The sequence below is a fragment of the Balaenoptera acutorostrata genome, chromosome 14, assembly GCF_949987535.1.
Source record: "Balaenoptera acutorostrata chromosome 14, mBalAcu1.1, whole genome shotgun sequence".
Taxonomy (NCBI): domain Eukaryota; kingdom Metazoa; phylum Chordata; class Mammalia; order Artiodactyla; family Balaenopteridae; genus Balaenoptera; species Balaenoptera acutorostrata.
In genome coordinates, this window is record NC_080077.1 from 75,225,346 (window position 1) to 75,240,957 (window position 15,612).

Consider the following 15,612-nt stretch of genomic DNA (forward strand, 5'->3'; position numbering starts at 1 on the left):
TCACCGCCTACCGGCTGCGGGACTGTGAGAAAGCCACAGCCTTCTAAGCGTCAGCTTCCCGCTCGCTCAAATGACCTTTCATTACTGACCTCAAGGGATTATTTGACAAGAGATACAAATGAAATATTGAGTCTTTTGTCCCTAAGGTGTAATAATCCAAGGGGGCCATTATCAGTGTATTATTACAGAGGGTATCATTTGACAATTTGTGAAGTGCGGACTTTATTCTACCAATAGAGAATATTTATCAAACACACTAGTCTCTGCACTAAACATGTCACAAACATTACTATATCTAACATTCACAATGAAGCCTTGAGAGGTGGGTATTATCATACCTATTTTACAGATGAGGAAAATGACGCATGAAATATAAACGTGCCTTATAAGCTTACTAAAGATTCCCAGTGAAGTATCTACAGAGCCTTGCAGGGCCAGGATTATAAACTCTAAAGGTTATTTGTTAATACTGAAGAATGCTTCTGCCCAGAGCTGGGCCGAGTCCTCCCCTGAAAGAAGCAACTGATAACAGAGATCCAAGTCCCCTGTGATGGTCACTGATAAGGTACATACTGACACAGCCCACGTGAGCACTGCTAGTGCACGCGGAGGGGAGAACATCAGTCCATGGAGAAATTCTCACGTTTGGTTCTCCTGACAATCACTGTTGTGTTCGCCTTTCATTTTATTTTAATAATTTAATTCTAAATAAAGCTGTTCTACTTCCGTGTGATATTCACCATTATTGCAGGAAAAGTTTTGCATGAAATGCTTGTCATTCTCTTCTCCAGGGTAACAGGGGGCCTTATTCCAATAACATTCTGCTTGTACCCGCTGCACTGAAACCCTCTGAGTTTTGGGATGAAGCAAGAGCAGTAGCAGTGGTTCCAAAACTCTTGCAATATCATGTCTTTGCAGGACTTGGTTCAGCCAGGCTTGTCCCACAGAGCTGGTGGAACCATCGAGACTGTTAAGGCTATCTAACATGATGAACAGTGACCTACAATAAACACCAATAATTAAAACAATGAGCAAAATACCTACTTTAATTGTAACACTCTAATTTTTCTAAAATTAACATTACTATAAGTTGTGTTTCTTGCTTTGAATTAACTATTTTAAAGTAATCATACTTCAGAATAACTTTTGACCACAGCATTTTAATAATCTTAATCACCAGTCTCAGTAGATACAATAAGAAAGGAGAAATAGTTTTTTCTCTTTTCTTGTGCTTTTTGAAATTTCACAAGCATACATTACTTTTAAAAGATAAATACTAAAAAACAGAAAAAAAAAAAAACCTTAGACAATTAGTCTCGTTTTAGCAACATATTACTGTTCACATCACCAAATACTGAACCGTCTGCAAGTCAACACTACTTTCATGTTGGTCTGTGCCCCTCTGCTCCCATTCTCTTTACCAGTTGAAGCGATGTGCTTAATTCAAGGAAAGACCTTCTGTGAAAGGTGTGGAGGTATAGTTTGGAATCAGACAACCCAAGATTCAAATCTGGGCCATCCACTTCACCTTGTGTATAATGATCTTGGGCAAATCACTTAACTTCACTGGGGCCTTCACCGTCTCACATGATGAGGACAGGCGGTCATTAAATTACAGATGGTATCTGTAAAGTACCTAGGCCCAGGGCCCAGTTCATTACAGGGGTCCAACAGCAGACCGTTTTAAAATGGTGATGCTGCGTGAAAAACCACCAGCTGAAATAACATCCAGTAGAGTCCACATGTGATCCTGAGTGGGGCTTGAGCGTAGTTAGATTTGGGGCCACTTCTATGAGACTTGCTGAGACTGCTATCTATGCCAATGTATGTAAATTTACCTATAAATGGCATCTCCTTGGAAGTTACTGCAAATCTCATATTTGGGGTATGGGTCATCTATGTAGTCTAGACAAACTCTCAGGCAGTTAACTACAGATTTTTTTAATCCATGGAAGCGGTTTGTCAGTATTTTTGCTGTAGATTTTAATAAGTCTGGTTCAGGCAGAAGACTGAGAATGATTACTAGAGAAACACTTATACAATCTACTGTTTATATGAAATTTCACTGAATGTGAATATATATATAAACTCAAGAAGGCTGTATCTGTTGCTGTAACCCTGACACCTAGAATGGCTCCTGGCACACAGAAGTAACTTGATGAAGTCATCCAATGAAAGGAAGGGGCACTGGGTGCTCCAGAGCATGAAAGGTGAAAATCTGTTAGATAAATGAAAACGCCATGCCTTTTAATACAGCTTAGATTTTTAAAAATAATTTATAAATTCTCTTTATAAAATCGCAAATTGCTCTCTCCTATCCCTGCTCTCTCTCCCCTACCAAATAGGCCAGGGGATTCAAGAAAAGAAACATTAAGATATCAGAATATAAAATGTAACCAACCTGTCAAAAGACCGTGCAAAAGATGAAGACTTATTTATATGGAGGTCCCTTGTTAGATGCCAAAGAACTGCAAATTTTGCATGTGCTTCCATCCTTATTTTCTGAGGATGAATATGAGAGATTATTTTATTATCCTTTGAAGGTATTAAGTGATTTTAGTATAAACAAAGTAGTTATTTAAGACAGAGTATTTTGTTGTATTATGTTCAATGTTCACAGAACTCCAACACATGATGAAATAAGCTGTGTTTTTTATGGAAGTAGAAAAATGGAAAATACTTAAATATATAAAGAAATATTAAACCTAAAGGATCATCTCATGCTGCCATGTAAGTTATTATTTAGTTTAGGTAATCAGTTTACTAGATTACTTTATAACAGGGGATGGAAAAACCTAATAATGTGCATGTTATGATATTCTGAGTATAGGAAGCACTTTCCCCCTCATTTTAATATATAAATACACAGTAGTCAAAACTAATTTTACGGCACTATATACTTTGCTTTTGCTCCCAGAAATTACATGTTAATCCCAAATGAATTTATCATCACTTACAAAGCTGGTTTATTAGATTAAAAATTTTAAGGACTGGGCTTCCCTGGTGGCGCAGTGGTTAAGAATCTGCCTGCCAATGCAGGGGACACGGGTTTGAGCCCTGGTCTGGGAGGATCCCACATGCCACGGAGCAAGTAAGCCTGTGAGCCACAACTACTGAGCCTGCGCGTCTGGAGCCTGTGCTCGGCAACGGGAGAGGCCGCAACGCTGAGAGGCCCGTGCACCGCGATGAAGAATGGTCCCCGCTCGCCGCAACTGGAGAAAGCCCTTGCACAGAAACGAAGACCCAACACAGCCAAAAATAAATATAAAATAAATAAATTAATTAAAAAAAATTTTTAAGGACCTAAAAAAATTATTTCTACAAGAAAAATATTACATCACTTTTGGGATTATTTGGAAAAGATTAACTGTTAAGATAACAATGGATAGAATAATGTAAAAATAAATTATTTAGAAAGACCAGTATTTGGTACTAGATAATGAAAATGTGTTAATGGAAATCACGTAGAAATTGTTCTTGGATTGAAAGAATCAATATTGTGAAAATGACTATACTACCCAAAGCAATCTACAGATTCAATGTAATCCTTACCAAATTACCAATGGCATTTTTTACAGAACTAGAACAAAAAAATCTTAAAATTTGCATGGAGACACAAAAGACCCCAAATAGCCAAAGCAATCTTGAGGGAAAAAAAATGGAGCTGGAGGAATCAGACTCCCTGACTTCAGACTACACTACAAAGCTACAGTCATCAATACAATATGGTACTGGCACAAAAACAGAAATATAGATCAATGGAACAGGATAGAAAGCCCAGAGATAAACCCATGCACCTATGGTCAACTAATCCATGCCAAAGGAGGCAAGGATATACAATGGAGAAAAGACAGTCTCTTCAATAAGTGGTGCTGGGAAAACTGGACAGCTACATGTAAAAGAATGAAATTAGAACACTCCCTAACACCATACACAAAAATAAACTCAAAATGGATTAAAGGCCAAAATGTAAGGCCAGACACTTTAAAACTCTTAGAGGAAAACACAGGAAGAACCCTCTATGACATAATTCACAGCAAGATCTTTTTAGACCCACCTCCTAGAGTAATGGAAATAAAAAAAAAAACAAATGGGACCTAATGAAACTTAAAAGATTTTGCACAGCAAAGGAAACTATAAACAAGATGAAAAGACAACCCTCAGAATGGGAAAAAATATTTTCAAACGAACCAACGGACAAAGGATTAATCTCCAAAATATATAAACAGCTCATGCAGCTCAATATCAAAAAAACAAACAACCCCATCCAAAAATGGGCAGAAGACCTAAATGGACATCTCTCCAAAGAAGACATACAGACTGCCAAGAGATACGTGAAAAGCTGCTCAACATCACTAATTATTAGAGAAATGCAAATCAAAACTACAATGAGGTATCACCTCACACCGGTTAGAATGGGCATCATCAGAAAATCTACAAACAACAAATGCTGGAGAGGGTGTGGAGAAAAGGGAACCCTCTTGCACTGTTGATGGGAATGTAAACTGATACAGCTACTATGGAGAACAGTATGGAGGTTCCTTAAAAAACTAAAAATAGAATTACCATATGACCCAGCAATCACACTACTGGGCATATGCCCTGAGAAAACCATAATTCAAAAAGACACATGCACCCCAGTGTTCACTGCAGCACTATTTACAATAGCCAGGTCATGGAAGCAACCTAAATGCCCATCGACAGACGAATGGATAAAGAAGATGTGGTACATATATACAATGGAATATTACTCAGCCATGAAAAAGAACGAAATTGGGTCATTTGTAGAGATGTGGATGGACCTAGAGACTGTCATACAGAGTGAAGTCAGTCAGAAAGAGAAAAACAAATATCGTATATTAACGCATATATGTGGAATCTAGAAAAATGGTACAGCTGAACCAGTTTGCAGGGCAGAAAGAGAGACACAGATGTAGAGAACAAACGTATGGACACCAAGGGGGAAAGTGGCGGGGGGTGGTGGTGATGGTGGGATGAATTGGGAGATTGGGATTGACATGTATACACTGATGTGTATAAAATAGATAACTCATAAGAACCTGCTGTATAAAAAAAATAAATAAAATTTAAAAAAAAAACAGAGAAAAAGAAATTGTAATATTACCAAAAATTTTATAGTCTTCCTCCAGCATTTGTGGAATCCTTCAAGTAAAAGACCGCTGAAATCAGGATTGCGACTGTCTAAACTGTTTGTGATAGGTTAGAGGAGTTCCTGCTTTTTCTGTGGGCCTAATAAATGTTTTTTCAATGAAGCCTGTGTTTGTACATCAACCAATATAAACATGTAAAAAAAAGTAAGTAATAACAGATAGTTGTTTTTCATGGATATATAATATCTTTATTCAGTGCTTAGTATTTCTTTAAAATGAAATGTTATACAAGTAAACAGGTATATAATTTGTCCTAGATTTATACTTAATGTAAAGCAAATTACTACACTGAAATACAAGGCTCTATTTAAAATTTTCTGAACAATTCTGAAAGAATGTGTTGAATTAAAATTAGAATTTTAACTGTTTTCTTGGAATAAACTTTTCAGTCCTCTCATTTACTCCTTCATTTGCCAGGTCCCCCTGCCAAATGCTGCATTTACTCTACACAATGCCTTTTTGAACATAACCCATTCAAACTCACTAGCATTGAGAACTTCTCAAAATGAGGGCAATCCACTTCTAAAAGCTGTTCAGTAAAATCTTCTTAAAATTAATATTAGAGAGCAGATACAGGAAGACCACAAACTTCATTAAGTTACCCTGAACAGGTCAATCACAATGATTGTTCTAGCTTCTTCTCAGGCCCAGTCATGACTCAGTCATCTTTACTCTAACTGACGTATGTATCACACTTCATATACATCAGGATACAAAATCCTTATTTTGGAAATTTATTATAAGGCAAATAATATAATCTCACATACTAACACTCTATAGCTTATAAATGTCATTTCACATATATTAGTTAATGTATCCACCAGTTTCATAACTGAGGCCACCGAATACATCTTTAAACGACTCAAGAACTTGGACCACCAACAACTTCAATCATCACTCCCTACAGGTGGTATCCTGAACCAAGAAATAAACCCAGCATTTGATTCTGGGTTCCTTGATTTTTCATATTACTGACGTGTGTGTAAAGAACTTGCCTCTAAAAAGAATAGAACACATGTATTTTAAAGATTTGATGATCACTGAATGAATTAATATTATCTCTTATTCAGATACTAGATGAAATAATTTTCCTAGAGTTTCCTTAATTTACCTTTTAGTATAATGCGAGCAGGAGGTAGGGTGGGCACAGGATAAGAAGAGAAGAATTTACCTTATCTTTGTGGGTTAACTGCTGACTTATAACATCCTCACAGATGCTAGAAGAAGGAACCAAGTTATGTAATTGATAAAACAGTTCCACACTCTTCTGGTGGTGCTGAGGTGTCCCATCTCCCATCTGGTTCCACAATGTTAAAGCTACATGCTATAAAAAAAGATGTAAAAGTCACAGTTACAAAATTGCAAATGGAAACTTATTTAACAGACATTTCCTATTAGGTACAAACAAGCCTCTGACTGGCAGACCTGGAAGGTCTTAATACTCATTATGCCACTGGAATGAGATTTAAAAGCGCAGATTTCCATCTGCTTACTTTCTGGTCCAGGCTTTTAGAACCTCTTATGATAGTCCTTTAATTATATTTATCTTAAACAGCAGATACGTAATCACTTTTTACAGGGTCCAGATAAGACCCCATTTCACTATTTTAGAGATGCTTAGTGAAGTGATGCTAGAATATGTTATCTTTAAGAGGATATAAATCCCACATTGAAGGCGATTTAATGTTTACAGTTATATGCTGCAAAGTGAAATATAATTCATAGTCCAAATATGCAAACTACTTAAAACGTACAAAATAGGTTGTATGTATTTCAGTGCTACACGTGTTAACGCAGCACTTGATGATCTATGACAGCATTAATAAAAATGCAACAATCATCAGGGTTCACCACAACATTGTAGAACCCAGCTCTAACCTAGCAGGAGGAACTATCTGGAGGGGCACAGTAACTTGAAATTACATTAAAATTAAAAAAAATTTTTATATATAAATAGTCTACCTGCTTAAGTCAAATACACTTGATGTTCTTTCTATGTAGAGGATATCATATGTACTGTTGTGACAGAGATCAAAGACTGCATTTTTTTGAATGACATTATGCATCACAAATGATCATCAGACAATTCAGAGTCAGAAAACTTTTTCTGGGTGTTTTGGAGAGCTGAGGTTGCACTCTATGAAAAGCAAAAGTGTCACAACCACTTTATCTGGGAATACATTTTACTGTATAAATGAACTTTTCTCTTTACCCTAATACTCCCCTCATCCTTATCTTTTTTCTCCTCACAAAACTGGGGAGAAGACTGGCCAAGCAGCACTGATCGAGTGTGGTGTCTTTTCCTATATGGTATGATATTAAGAGGTGTTTAATCAAGCCTGATTATCTTCTTTAAAATCTCTGCTACGCAAATTAGCTCAAGTATCATCTTAGTCACGAATGTATTTCTTAGAGCTCACCTTGAAAAATTCAGTCTTCTCAGCTATGTATCTCAGATTGCCCGGAGTGAGGGGAGGTCTGATAACCACAGCGACTCTTCCCTGGTTTGGACTTAAGGGTTGTGCAGGCTCCACACTGCTGACATTTTCCCCAGTGACCACGGCCACCGACTGAGTCAGTCCTACCAGATCCATCACTAGTGAGATGGCAGCGCCCTGCACACTGCAGTCGCGTGCTTGGCCGCAAGCGTTCATCAGTGTCTGCAGCCACGGCGGAGGCTGCACGTGCTCCCAGTCTGAAACAAAAGCCGGAGGCCAGCACAGTCCATCACACCGAACCTCTCACGCACGCTCTGTCTTCCAGGTTAAGTTCAAAACACAAGGCACTTCTACCAAGTAACTTTAGGCCTTGCTCGGTGAACAGAACCATGGTTTCTCACTGAGACTAGAGCTTCAAGAAAATAAAGCAGCAACAGGAGTTTCATAAAATTTTTTTAGTATGTATTTTTCTTATGCCAAGTCATACAATCTATTTTCTGTCCTAAAAAGAGTTTATTAATCAATTAACATTATGTAGTACTCACTGCACTATGTGTGTGCACTATGTGTGTGTGTGTGTGTGTGTATATATATATAAATAAAAATTTAAATGAAGGTAAACACATATAATGCTAGTTATAATAAAGGAAATCAGGAAATTTTCCAACATATCAATCTCCCCATAATGACAGTATTTCATTGAAAAAAAATCTACAAATTAAAATAAAAGTTTTATTATATGTTCTGGTATAATGTTATAAGTCATAATCCTAGTTATTACTTTAAAATGTATATCTCAGAAATAACTAATTTTCTTGTCAACTGCATTATTATGAACTTTCATCAAATCTTTAACCGTGGTCATTTTTAAGTCTTTTGTCATTTACAGACAGTTCTGGGTGTACTCTGATGCTTTTGCAAATATGTTCCTATAAAAGGGTTTCATCTTCAAGAAATTCATGGAAAAGACTCTGACAAGTACAGGTTTCTGGTAACTGACTGTACTGCTGAACTGAATGAATAAGCATTTTCAGAACTCTAATGAAAAACTGATGAACTCATAAAAGTGCTAACAAAAGATCAAGATGAAAAAAAAACTAATTACATGGGACTGAGTGAACTGATGAGGATGAGTATAATTTTTGTGACTTTCTGTTTGAATTAATAAAATTAAAAAAAAAATCCCACAAGGACTCAGAGGCAAAGAATATACAAATCAATTTTCACTGCAAAGCAAAGGAGCTGTTACAGTGGAGGATTACTGGACTGAATGCCAATATTATGACATAGTATGAGTGTGTTTCATGTTTGGTAATTGCAATCATTGTTGCTTTTGTTGTGGTCATCCATGTACAATGCTTGGTGTCAGTCTATTTATCTCTTGTAAAAATAAAATACAGTGTGTGTGCGTGAAAAAAAATAAGCAAATAAAATAAAAGTTTTAAAAATTAAGAGGCTAAAAAAAAACCCAGTTTTAATATCTGAGTGTTACTTAAAATAAAGGGGGAGGGGAAAGCATGCCATAAAAAGTATTTTTAAATAAATAAAACAGAGATGACCTTACCAGTCTCTGATTTTTCAGAACGTAACTCTGAGGTATGGTTCCCCTCAGCAATGTAAACTGGGAAGCTTGAGCACTCCAGGAAGAGCTGACAGGCAGCAAGGAACGCAGAAAGGTATTCTTTTGAAGTTTTTTGTTTACTTATGTTTCTCTCTTTTACATCACCATGGGAATCCCTGTCCCAGTCTGAAGTCTCTCCTAGCTCTCGACTAAGATCCCCTTGATGCTCTGTAGCCAAAGCCTGAGAGAGAGAGTTACTCTGAATGATGTAGAGGTTGATAAGTCTGGTGAGAAACTGTTGGACATACTCCAAGCAGCACTGCATTGCAGTTTTTTGGGCTGTCTTCCCACTTTGGGGTGCTGTCCCCTGAGTGACTATGGAAGGGGGCTGGATGATAGTTTCTTCAGATCCCACAGTGGAGGCCGTTTCTGTTTCGGAGGATGTGCTACCAATTGGGATGGCAGCTGCCTCCGGTCCCTCACTCAGTTCTCTGTCGATGTCATCAGTTCGGTCTGCTTGATACTGTATGAACTCAGTGAATCCACTCTCTGAGGAGCGACTACTTGGTGGATTTTCTCCATCTTCAAACACTTCAGTAGGATTTTCAAGAGAAACTGATGATACCTGGTAGAGTGTAAAAAGAAGAGAAGGCTGAGTAACTACATGTATTATATTAGAAATTAAAATTAAAAAGTCATATTTTGAAAGAAGTCAGCTTTAGATTTGACTTATTCACAACCTAATTCACATTTCACAACTTAATCTATATATTTGGTTGAATCTTAAGAGTTTCTACAATTGATTCACATATCTATGCTAATAGGAAATACTGCTACGGTTCTAATTAATATATTAATATAAAGCTATTCAATAAATATTTATTATTTGCTATATGCATAACTTAAGCTTAAGTTCTTGAGGACAAAATACGTATATGTAAAACTCTCTAGGATCTGTATCCTTGTTATCAAACTACTAATAATTTATTCAATCTACTTCATGAAATCACTTTCCTAATGCCTAAACAATGCATGGAATGAGACATGTAAGGTTAAAAAAAATGACATTTTAAAAACTAGAAATAGGGGGACCTTCAAAACGGCAGAGAAGACATGGAGATCACCTTCCTTGCCACAAATACATCAGAAATACATCTACATGTGGAACAACTCCTACAGAACACCTACTGAACACTGGCAGAAGACCTCAGACTTCCCAAGAGGCAAGAAAATCCCGACGTACTTGGGTAGGGCAAAAGAAAAAAGAAAAAAACAGAGACAAAAGAATAGGGAGGGGACCTGCACCTCGGGGAGGGAGCTGTTAAGGAGGAAAGGTTTCCACACACTAGGAAGCCCCTTCACTGGTGGAGACGGGGGCTGGGCGGGGGGGGAAGCTTCGGCGCCACAGAGGAGAGCACAGCAACAGGGGTGCGGAGGGCAAAGCGGAGAGATTCCCGCACAGAGGCTCGGCGCCGAGTAGCACTCAGCAGCCCGAGAGGCTTGTCTGCTCACCCGCCGGGGCGAGCGGGGCTGGGAGCTGAGGCTCGGGCTTCAGTTGGATCGCAGGGAGAGGACTGTGGTTGGCGGCCTGAACACAGCCTGAATGGGGCTAGTGCGCCACAGCTAGCTGGGAGGGACTCCGGGGAAAAGTCTGGAACTGCCTAAGAGGCAAGAGACCATTGTTTCGGGTGCGCGAGGAGAGGGGATTCAGAGCACCACCTAAATGAGCTCCAGAGACGGGCAGGAGCCGCAGCTATTAGCGCGGACACCAGAGACGGGCATGAGACGCTAAGGCTGCTACTGCAGCCACCAAGAAGCCTGTGTGCAGCACAAGTCACTATCCACACCGCCCCTCCCGGGAGCCTGTGCAGAGCACCACTGCCAGGGTCCCGTTATACAGGGACAACTTCCCCGGTAGAACACACGGCATGCCTCAGGCTGGTGCAACGTCATGCTGGCCTCTGCCGCCGCAGGCTTGCCCCGCATCTGTACCCCTCCCTCCCCCCGGCCTGAGTGAGCCAGAGCCCCCTAATCAGCTGCTCCTTTAACCCCGTCCTGTCTGAGCGAAAAACAGACGGCCTCAGGCGACCTACACGCAGAGGCGGGGCCAAATCCAAGGCTGAATCCCGGGAGCTGTGCGAACAAAGAAGAGAAAGGGAAATCTCTCCAGGCAGCCTCAGAAGCAGTGGATTAAACCTCCACAATCAACCTGATGTACCTGCATCTCTGGAATACCTGAATAGACAACGAATCATCCCAAATTGAGGTGGTGGACTTTGGGAGCAACTGTAGACTTGGGGTTTGCTTTCTGCATCTAATTTGTTTCTAGTTTTATGTTTATTTTAGTGTTTAGAGCTTATTATCATTGGTAGATTTATTGATTTAGTTGCTCTTTTCCTTTCTTTTTTAAAATTAATTAATTAATTAATTTATTTTTGGCTGTGTTGGGTCTTCGTTTCTGTGCGAGGGCTTTCTCTAGTTGCGGTGAGCGGGGGCCACTCTTCATCGCGGTACGCGGGCCTCTCACTATCACAGCCGCTCTTGTTGGGAGCACGGGCTCCAGACGTGCAGGCTCAGTACATGTGGCTCATGGGTCTAGTTGCTCCATGAAATGTGGGATCTTCCCAGACCAGGGCTCGAACCCGTGTCCCCTGCATTGGCAGGCAGATTCTCAACCACTGTGCCACCAGGGAAGCCCCCTTTTTTAAAATATATATATATTTTTTTCTCTTTTTGTTAGTGTGTATGTGTATGCTTCTTTATGTGATTTTGTCTGTACAGATTTGCTTTTACCATTTGTCCTAGGGTTCTGTCTGTCCGTATTTTCTTGTTTTTTTTTTTTTTTTTTTTTTTTTTTTAGTATAGTTCTTAGCGCTTGTTATCATTGGTGGATTTGTTTTTTGGTTTGGTTGCTCTCTTCTTTTTTCCTTTTTTTTAAATTACTTTTTTATATTTTTATTAAAAAAATTTTTTTTATTTTAATAACTTTATTTTATTTTATTATTTTTTTCTTTCTTTCTTTCTTTTCTTTCTCCCTTTTCTTCTGAGCTGAGTGGCTGACAGGGTCTTAGCGCTCTGACCGAGTGTCAGGCCTGAGCCTCTGAGGTGGGAGAGCTGAGTTCAGGACGTTGGTCCACCAGAGACCTCCGGCCCTCACATAATATTAAACAGCGAAAGCTCTCCCACAGATCACCATCTCAACACTAAGACCCAGCTCCACACAATGACCAGCAAGCTCCAGTGCTGGACACCCCACGCCAAACAACTAGCAAGACAGGAACCCAACCCCACCCATTAGCAGAGAGGCTGCCTAAAATCATAATAAGGTCACAGACACCCCAAAACACACCACCGGACGCGGTCCTGCCCACCAGAAAGACAAGATCCAGCCTCATCCACCAGAACACAGGCACCAGTCCCCTCCACCAGGAAGCCTACACAACCCACAGAACCAACCCTACCCATTGGGGGTAGATACCAAAAAAAAAAGGGAACTATGAACCTGCAGCCTGCGAAAAGGAGACCCCAAACACAGTAAGTGAAGCAAAATAAGAAGACAGAGAAATAAACAGCAGATGAAGGAGCAAGGTAAAAACCCACCAGACCAAACAAATGAAGAGGAAATAGGCAGTCTACCTGAAAAAGAATTCACAGTAATGATAGTAAAGATGATCCAAAATCTTGGAAACAGAATGGAGAAAATACAAGAAGCGTTTAACAAGGACCTAGAAGAACTAAAGAGCAAACAAACAATGATGAACAACACAATAAATGAAATTTAAAATTCTCTAGAAGGAATCAATAGCAGAATAACTGGGGCAGAAGGACGGATAAGTGACCTGGCAGATAAAATAGTGGAAATAACTACCGCAGAGCAGAATAAAGAAAAAAGAATGAAAAGAATTGAGGACAGTCTCAGAGACCCCTGGCACAACATTAAACACACCAACATTCAAGTTACAGGGATCCCTGAAGAAGAAGAGAAAAAGAAAGGGACTGAGAAAATATTTGAAGAGATTATAGTTGAAAACTTCCCTAATATGGGAAAGGAAATAGTCAACCAAGTCCAGGAAGCGCAGAGAGTCCCATACAGGATAAATCCAAGGAGAAACACGCCAAGACACATATTAATCAAACTATCAAAAATTAAATACAAAGAAAAAATATTAAAAGCAGCAAGGGAAAAGCAACAACACAGAAGGGAATCCCCATAAGGTTAACAGCTGATCTTTCAGCAGAAACTCTGCAAGCCAGAAGGGAGGGACATGACATATTTAAAGTGATGGAAGGGAAAAACCTACAACCAAGATTACTCTACCCAGCAAGGATCTCATTCAGATTCGATGGAGAAATTAAAACCTTTACAGACAAGCAAAAGCTAAGAGAATTCAGCACCAGCAAACAAGCTTCACAACAAATGTTAAAGGAACCTCTCTAGGCAGGAAACACAAGAGAAGGAAAAGACCTACAATAACAAACTCAAAACAATTAAGAAAATGGTAATAGGAACATACATATCGAAAATTACCTTAAATGTAAATGGATTAAATGCTCCAACTAAAAGACATAGACTGGCTGAATCCATACAAAAACAAGACCCGTATATATGCTGTCTACAAGAGACCCACTTCAGACCTAGGGACACATACAGACTGAAAGTGAGGGGATGGAAAAAGATATTCCATGCAAATGGAAATCAAAAGAAAGCTGGAGTAGCTATACTCATATCAGATAAAGTAGACTTTAAAATAAAGACTATTACAAAAGATAAAGAAGGACACTACATAATGATCAAGGGATCAATCCTAGAAGAAGATATAACAATTGTAAATATTTATGCACCCAACATAGGAGCACCTCAATACATAAGGCAAATGCTAACAGCCATAAAAGGGGAAATTGACAGTTACACAGTCATAGTAGGGGACTTTAACACCCCACTTTCACCAATGGACAGATCATCCAAAATGAAAATAAATAAGGAAACACAAGCTTTAAATGATGCATTAAACAAGATGGACTTAATTGATATTTATAGGACATTCCATTCAAAAACAACAGAATACAATTTCTTCTCAAGTGCTCATGGAACATTCTCCAGGATAGATCATATCTTGGGTCACGAATCAAGCCTTGGTAAATTTAAGAAAGTTGAAATCGTATCAAGTATCTTTTCTGACCACAACGCTATGAGACTACGTATCAATTACAGAAAAAATCTGTAAAAAATACAAACACATGGAGGCTAAACAATATGCTACTAAATAACCAAGAGATCACTGAAGAAATCAAAGAGGAAATCAAAAAATACCTAGAAACAAATGACAATGAAAACACTATGACTCCAAACCTACGGGATGCAGCAAAAGTAGTTCTAAGAGGGAAGTTTATAGCAATACAATCCTACCTTAAGAAACAAGAAACATCTCAAATAAACAACTTAACCTTACACCTAAAGCAATCAGAGAAAGAAGAACAAAAACCCCCCAAAGTTAGTAGAAGGAAAGAAATCATAAAGATCAGATCAGAAATAAATGAAAAAGAAATGATGGAAACTATAGCAAAGATCAATAAAACTAAAAGTTGGTTCTTTGAGAAGATAAACAAAACTGATAAACCATTAGCCAGACTCATCAAGAAAAAAAGGGAGAAGATTCAAATCAACAGAATTAGAAATGAAAACGGAGAAGTGAAGAAGTAACAAATGACACTGCAGAAATACAAAGGATCATGAGAGATTACCACAAGCAACTATATGCCAATAAAATGGACAACCTGGAAGAAATGGACAAATTCTTAGAAAAGCACAACCTTCCGAGACTGAACCAGGAAGAAATAAAAAATATAAACAGACCAATCACAAGTACTGAAATTGAGACTGTTATTAAAAATCTTCCAACAAACAAAAGCCCAGGACCAGATGGCTTCACAGGCGAATTCTATCAAACATTTACAGAAGAGCTAACACCTATCCTTCTCAAACTCTTCCAAAATATAGCAGAGAGCGGAACACCCCCAAACTCATTCTACGAGGCCACCATCACCCTGATACCAAAACCAGACAAAGATGTCACAAAGAAAGAAAACTACAGGCCAATATCACTGATGAACACAGATGCAAAAATCCAACAAAATACTAGCAAACAGAATGCAACAGCATATTAAAAGGATCATACACCATGATCAAGTGGGGTTTATCCCAGGAATGCAAGGATTCTTCAATATACACAAATCAATCAACGTGATACACCATATTAACAAAATGAAGGAGAAAAACCATATGATAATCTCAACAGATGCAGAGAAAGCTTTTGAAAAAATTCAACACCCATTTATGATAAAAACCCTCCAGAAAATAGGCATAGAGGGAACTTACCTCAACATAATAAAGGCCATATATGACAAACCCATAGCCAACACTGTTCTCAATGGTGAAAAACTG

General features: G+C 38.6%; 1 protein-coding gene across 10 annotated transcripts in view; it reads right to left on the reverse strand.

Moving 5' to 3' along the window:
* DOP1A (DOP1 leucine zipper like protein A) overlaps nt 1-15,612 on the reverse strand; it is a 114,172-nt gene that overhangs the window by 32,866 nt on the left and 65,694 nt on the right. For all 10 annotated transcript variants that reach the window (XM_057527571.1, XM_057527575.1, XM_057527572.1 and 7 more), the window contains 5 exons: nt 9,174-9,795; nt 7,592-7,866; nt 6,343-6,495; nt 2,402-2,502; nt 741-1,000 (listed from right to left, as the gene is read on the reverse strand). In XM_057527571.1, coding sequence (XP_057383554.1) covers nt 741-1,000; nt 2,402-2,502; nt 6,343-6,495; nt 7,592-7,866; nt 9,174-9,795 — 1,411 coding nt within the window. The remainder of the gene's footprint in view (nt 1-740; nt 1,001-2,401; nt 2,503-6,342; nt 6,496-7,591; nt 7,867-9,173; nt 9,796-15,612) is intronic.